The sequence below is a fragment of the Ananas comosus genome, linkage group 8 (assembly GCF_001540865.1).
Source record: "Ananas comosus cultivar F153 linkage group 8, ASM154086v1, whole genome shotgun sequence".
NCBI lineage: Eukaryota > Viridiplantae > Streptophyta > Magnoliopsida > Poales > Bromeliaceae > Ananas > Ananas comosus.
Genome location: NC_033628.1, coordinates 1,672,631 through 1,680,211, shown reverse-complemented (window position 1 = coordinate 1,680,211; position 7,581 = coordinate 1,672,631). Strand labels below are relative to the sequence as shown.

The 7,581-nt window shown below is 34.0% G+C and overlaps 1 protein-coding gene across 1 annotated transcript; it reads left to right on the top strand.

The window, feature by feature from the left end:
- LOC109713725 (protein CUP-SHAPED COTYLEDON 3-like) lies at positions 1,732 to 7,044 on the top strand. Its single transcript, XM_020237903.1, has 3 exons — positions 1,732 to 2,328; positions 4,353 to 4,618; positions 6,378 to 7,044. The coding sequence occupies exons 1-3, from the start codon at positions 2,157 to 2,159 to the stop codon at positions 6,846 to 6,848; spliced, it is 909 nt and encodes a 302-aa protein (XP_020093492.1). The 5' UTR covers positions 1,732 to 2,156; the 3' UTR covers positions 6,849 to 7,044.

The following is a 7,581-nucleotide window of genomic DNA, read 5'->3' as shown; positions in this document are numbered from 1 at the left end:
TGAATGGAAAACATAAGTATAGTTTTAATCGTTTAAAAATTAAAAGTACTAATTAATTTAAAGCTTCCGTTTTACAATAGAAACAAGTAGGCGAACAAACATTAATTATACTGTTTCAGTAATATTACTTTCGATAATGTGTATATTCCAACTTGAAGTGAGATTTCACTCTTGAATTTAACCAGATTCATGATGATGAGGAGGTTAAACAATTCTCCTTCCACTTTAGATCGAAGTGAATTAGAATCGAAGTTTCCATAACTCGAATATGAATCGAAGTTTCCGTTGATTGAGCTGTTACAATGGAAGATATGTTGGCCTAAAAAGACCAGCATTTTGCCTTGTGGCGGGAGGTCGGATTGGGCCGAGTCACGTTTGAAATGGTGAGAGGTCGGATTGGATCGAGTTATGTTTGAAGTAGTGTAAGGCTGATTGAACCAAGTCNTTTGAAATGGTGAGAGGTCGGATTGGATCGAGTTATGTTTGAAGTAGTGTAAGGCTGATTGAACCAAGTCACAATCGAGATCTGTAGGAGTTGTACGTTTTAAATGAATTAATTGTGTATTTCTAACCGTTCGAATTTTCAGGATTAATGATTAGCGTCAACTATCCGACAAGATAAACATTCCGATACTCATGGCATACTAGGCCCTAGACTTTCTAACTAAACATGCCTTTCATTTTGAATCTTCATAAGCTTAATTACATGCAGTTAAATTTGTTCTAATTAACAAGCATATATAGTTAAGCGCTTATTTGCCACAACATGTCTAACAGTTGTTTTAGATGAATTTTTTGAATCTCAAAAGATGAACTTTCCATTTTAAACCTCATTTTGTAGATACAATAACAAGCTTTAATTTCGTTCTATTTTTCAAGAAAAAGTATGGTGCTTTTCCATACAGTTATGCCGAAACGAAAAGCACCAAAAGAGCTTCATACGGATTCGGAAACCCGCATAAATTATTATCGAAAATTATGAGCAAAAGATCCAAAAAAAAACACAAACAGATTCATAACTGTCTCCTTTTACAATTCCATACATCTTTCCCCAAAGTTTCCTCAAAAGATTTTTGATTTTGTGGGCCCCAACTATATATTTTTAACTAATAGCTTTGAGATTGTTCCCAAGTGCCTAAAAACACAAGCATACATCTGTTCTCACTTTGTCAATATATATATATATATATATAGAGTCCGGCTGGGATGCTAGCACGAAGCATTTGGTGCTATCAAGTTTTCTGCCGTTAGATTTACCTCTTTAATTATCATTTTTATCCGTTCGATTATACTTTTCAACTAATTAACCACCCACTCAAACCTAAGGGGCTCACATCATCCTAACTGCACACATTTTAATCCAATAGTAGAAAACTTAATAGCACCAAGTTATTTGTACTATTAATAGTATTGCAGCCTAGTCTATATATATACGAGGGCTCCAATACTCATAATAGTATAGTAGCCTTACTATATATATATATATATATATATATAATCTTTATCTAATCTATGGAGTAGTGTGAATGTTTTTGACCCCAGATGGTGTTTTCTCCCACAATATAACATATTTATTTATCCATAGACACAAATTTCCTAGGTAACTCTATTGGAACATCCCATTGAATTTGTCACCATCACCCCACATTTTTAACAACCTTAAAATAATTAATGACTTAACATTTCACTATGTCCCAACTCTTCCTAGATTAATGCAAATGTCCAATATGGTCTTTTTGGGACTTTCTTGTGGCAATGACCCTTCTCAAATTCTAAAACCACAAGCATATCTTCACATGGATGAGAATTTACACAGCAGGGAGTAGGGTCATCTTTACCAATTTTGCCACAATTAATTTAAGCTCCTCTCTCTCTCTCTCTCTCTCTCTCTCTCTCTCTCTCTCTCTATATATATATATATATATATATATATATAATAACAAGTCATTCAATTTAAGCTTCAATTCTTTGAGTCCTAAACATCTCATCTTTTAGTACTTTGAATATAGTGCCTTGTATGCATCTATCACCTCTAGCTCTACCTTAATTACCTTATTTCTCACAATACCCATTAATTAGCTAGGCTTGCTAAAATTTGTGTAATCAGTTCATTTCATCTTTAGAAGCTGAGATCATAAGAGAATTGTAGTGAGGATATGGGGTTAAGGGACATAGAGTCTACACTACCACCTGGGTTCAGGTTCTACCCAAGTGATGAGGAGTTGGTTTGCCACTATCTATACAAAAAGGTGGCTAATGAGAAGATCTCTGAGGGAACAACAATGATAGAGGTGGATTTGCATGCAAAAGAACCTTGGGAGCTTCCTGGTGAGTAATCTATATGCTGTATCCTTCTGATTAATTATTTCTCTTAATTTTTGTCTTATTTTGTTATTCAAATGCATATATTGTGTGTGTGTGTGTGTGTGTGTTTTAACTTCAAGTTCATTGGAGCATTTCTTAATTAGTTGCTCATCAATATGTTCTTTTTCCTTTTTTTTTGGTGAGAAAATTGAATCTTCATGTAAATGACTGTAAACACTCAATTAATTAAGTCTTTTTTATGTTTCGTATTAGTATAGGGTTGTGCCATAAGAGAGAACTTTTTTGGATCTCCTTCTTTAGTTTCTTTTTCTTTTCTTTCCCCTTTTTTTTTCACTTTTTGGATAGCTACAGCAACAGCCATTTATGTGGAATAACCTTTACTATAGCTCACAGAAACAACTTCTTTTGGTAAATATGTACATGTCATCAAAACTCAATATGAGATGACAAGATAATATAAGCATTTTAGTAATAATTAATTAAGCATATATTACAATTATTTTACGACCAGCTATTTTTAAGGTATATAGAAAAGAATAATAGGTTACATATATATGGCTCTATACCATGCTTGCCTCTTCTTTCATGATATATATATATATATATATATATATAGAGTCCAGTTACTATACTATTGATAGTACCAAGCCCTTGGTACTATTGAGTTTTCTACCGTTAGATCTACCCTTTGATCATTTCCACCCGTTAGATTATACTATTAAACCAACCACCCACTCAACCCTAGGAGACCATTATCAATTTAACCGGGAACCGCTATCATCCTAACCGCACATCCTTTCATCCAACGGTCGAANACGGTCGAAAACTCAATAGTATCAAGCGCTTGGTACTATTAATAGTATAGTAGCATAATTATATATATATATATATATATATATATATATATATATCTTGTTTAGCTTTATTATATGTGTCCTGTTTCCCCGGCCCCAGTGAATCATAAAGTGGATTCTTTATTTGTCCTTGTCTTTAACTAGACCAATGACCAATTTATTAATGCATGGTGATGAGACATGACCAAGATCCATTCATTTAAATGAGCAAATATGTGTTCCTTAGCTGTTGAACCATACACTAAAATCTATATCCCTGTAGTAGTTTATTAGTTCCTTACATTACAAGCACTGCAATGTTTTGTCATGTTGTCCATATAAATCCAAGCCTGTGTCTGTTTGGAAGTGATCACATGCCTAATAGCACTGCTATCACAACTTTGTCCAATTCAGACTAATTTTAAATATATATACTTAGACGCTACTCCATCATGTGATTGATGAGTTAGTGTTATACATGTGACAGTTAGTTAATCGGTGATCAATTTGCTTTTTAAATTTCTAGACTTGTTGCAAGATATGAACATTAGATGTGAAATGCTATACAAATAGGGGTTTGTATTAAGTTCCTGCTTATTAGGTAACAACAGCGTTCATTTGAAAGGCACGAACCAATAATTTAGACGAAATTAAGCAGTGAAAAATTTGTATCTGCGTTCAGATGAATGACAAATCACATTGATGTGTAAAAATTTCCACCGTACTAGCTAGGGTGCAAGAAATTTGCACTACTCCCGTGTATGATACTAAATTCAAAACTAATGCATGTATATATATATGGTGGAGAATGGAAAAATCATGCCGTAGTGTCAAATATAGGAAATAAATGTATGTAAAAGATCGATCTGGTCGGAAACAGGTCATAAATAGTGCTCTTAACAACATATATATATATTGGGGTTGCTTTTGAAGTAGATGTAGCATTAGTCTCCAATTATTTTTCACAGTGAAAATCTAACAACATATATTACGTACGTATATAAAGCAGGGCTATCTCATCCATAACAATATTATCACCATTCACCATTTATGCCATATCTCTCCCTCTCTCTCTCTCTCTCTCTATATATATATATATACACGTATGTATGTATGAATGTGTTGTGAGTTTGATTTACGATCGATCGCTAAGTACTGCATGCATGCATGGATATGAATGTGTTAATTTGTCAGAGGTGGCGAAGCTGAGCGCGAACGAGTGGTACTTCTTCAGCTTCCGCGACCGCAAGTACGCGACGGGGTCGCGCACGAACCGCGCGACCAAGTCGGGGTACTGGAAGGCGACAGGGAAGGACCGGGAGGTGCACGACCCATCGACGCGCACTGTCGTCGGCATGCGGAAGACGCTGGTCTTCTACAGAGGGAGAGCTCCCAACGGCGTCAAGTCCGGCTGGGTCATGCACGAGTTCCGCCTCGACACTCCCCACTCACCCCCAAAGGTACAAAATCCAAACAAATAAATATACATAGAGAGAGAGTGGAGCTCTTGTGCTTTTAAATGTATATAAATATTTATGTTCATGACTTGTTAGTCGTCAGATCGTCTCAAAATCCTTACAATACTACTAAAACAAGACCTAACAAAACACATTGTTAATAGTGATGTATGAATCTTGAGGTGATCCAACGGCTAAAAAATTATAAACATAGATGCTTCTATACTTTTAAATGCACACATGCACTCAAACGTTCTCCTTTGTTTTGCTTTTAAATTTTCTGGTCCCTTTAACCATCTTTCATTTAAATGCACACATGTACTCAATGTTCTCCTTTGTTTTTCTTTTTAATTTTCTGTTCCCTCTAACCATCTTTCTCGAGAGGTCGTGGATTCGATATTTCTCGATAGAGAAAAAAAGGGTAAAACATGCAAAACTTATCTGAACTATAAACCATGTTCAATTAGCTATCCAATATTTTAAAATTTTGATTCTACTTTCTAATCTTTTAGTTTATTTGATTTGAGTCAGTCAATAATACTTTAACTTTAAAATTTGAATACGTCGTTTATTTTTACAGATTTAGTTAGTATATTTCGTGCAGTTTTCGTTCATTAAAGTGAATAATTAGCTTAAATTCTGAAATTAAAGTGTTCTTGAATGTTTAGAATTAAATAAAGTAAAAGTTTGGGTAGCAAATACAAAATTTTAAAAGGTTGTTACTAATTCAATATGGTCCATTTTCAGATAAGTTCTGTATGTTTTTACAAAAAAAAAAAGTTTAACAAGTATGAACATTTTTTTTTGGAGGGGGGGGGGGGGGGGGGGGGAAATAATGCTCTCTTCATCCGGCTAGCTAGTAACTTGAATTTCAAATATATCCTGGTCTAGTTAATTAAAAGTTAAATTTTGGAATTAATTAATTAATTCCATGGTTGAGATTAAGGAGTTTCTTTCAAAATTTGTCCATCAAGGGTGCTCTACATACACGCACTCTTATATTTTGAAGCACAAACTTAAATTAAAAGGTAAGCAAAAAATATGCAACTAAACAACATTCATATCGCCAATAATGGACTTCGAAGTTACTCAAATTATTACTAACTTTGAGCAAACCTAAAAAGAAAAGAATAATACTAATTATAGTAATAGCCTATATATGCTAGCTAGCTTTTACATCTGTATATTTGTGTCTATATATACTTGGATATTCAAGTATAGGACATGCCGATAATATTATTATAGTTTTTGAGACTGTTTTCTGACAGTTTAAACTAAACATAATACATAGATACTCAGATTATTTCACATCATTAGTCAATAAAAAATCCACACGCAAACTTCTATTTCGATGTAACGTACGTGCTTCCTCACTATCCAAAAGAGTACAGTTAATCATACGTGACAACAGTGTGTATATCAAAGGATCTATGTGTAGCATGCCATTTTTGACTAAGGGGGCATGCTCTTGGAATATTGATGAAGTTGTGATTCGACTATAAATCAAGTTTATTAAAGGTAGATATATTAATTTTGTTGTTTTTTTCACAGAAAAGGTACAAAATTTAGCTTATGATGATCAGACGGTGAATCTGATCCCTGACATGACAAGAGCTAATAAGTTTGTCCTCATGAAACTTAATTTCCACGTAAACTATAATTAGGTCAATCCAAATGTGCCCCATAAGATGAGTTGATCACTTGAATATTTGCTTTGTTTGTATGGCTTATTTGGGCACTCCCCTTTTTCTATATATGGCAGGAGGATTGGGTGCTATGTAGAGTGTTTCACAAGAGGAAAGGGGAGGGGGAGCAAGACCACAGTGTTGGCTCCTCATGTGAGCATGCCATGGGGTCATCCCCTCCCATGGTGGAGGATCCTATGACCATGATGATGGGACATCATGAGGGGGGGTGCCGTGACATGGTGAGCTCATCCTCACACCCCCTCACTAATCCACACCAAGAGGATCACAACTCAAACTCCTACATGAACTTGGCACTATTGCACTATAGTTTGATTGACATACCACAAGATGTGATGATGGGGTTGGGCCCAAAAGGTGGTGATGATGAGTGTGGCTCCATGTTTGATGTGGGCATGGATGATGATCATAACCATAATGACCATGGCATGGTGGGGATGGGGATGGGGATGGGGATGGGGATGGGGGTGGCAAGTTTGGGAGACATGAGTTTCCAATATGGATGCAAGGATGAGCTTTATTTCTAGCAAGATATAATTTGATCAATTTGGTAAATATTTATATATAAATAGTAAAATTTTTATGGATGATTTGATTTGGATATGAAGAGAGTGCTTGTATTGGTCATGTAAATTAATTTGTCATATATGTATTTATAGTACAGGGAATATTCATAGGACAGATATTGTTTGTTAGTGCCATTAATTAATTTGTCTTCGATCATTTGTTGAGATTTATAGATGCAATGTATGTAACAAAAATAATGAATTTATATTAATGAATGGCAAAATATTTATGGTTCTTTTTAGTTTAAGAGATCGATCTGTAGAGTTAATTATCTAAGAAAAGAAATATTAAAAGTAACTGAATAAGTATATATTGACGGAGAAATTACATCCAAGGAGTAGTGAAACATGAGCAATAATATATATTTTCCAAGTTAGAAACATCAGGAATAAGATATATTGATAAGGATTAATAAGATTCATAACATGTTTAGGACACGCTTCATTAAACAAATTGCCTGGGCTTTCCTATAAACATTTAAAATTAGAGAAATGATTCGGTACTTTTTTTTAAAAAAAATAAAAAAGATCTTAACCGTTGATTAATAGAGGATAAAAATGTAATTTTAATATTTAGCAGGTAAAAGGATTATTTTATTCAAGGTTAGTTTGGTAATTAAATTAAAAGATTTAATCACGATTAATTACGTATCTAAATCCTGGAGTTAATTTTCAAAGAATTTTATAACATCAT

Bases quoted from the DNA above. Each gene is read 5' to 3' on its own strand.
- LOC109713725 (XM_020237903.1), top strand. From the start codon at position 2,157: ATGGGGTTAAGGGACATAGAGTCTACACTACCACCTGGGTTCAGGTTC. The intron at 2,329-4,352 runs GTGAGTAATCTA...TTAATTTGTCAG, and splicing joins AGAACCTTGGGAGCTTCCTG to AGGTGGCGAAGCTGAGCGCG. The intron at 4,619-6,377 runs GTACAAAATCCA...TATATATGGCAG, and splicing joins CTCCCCACTCACCCCCAAAG to GAGGATTGGGTGCTATGTAG.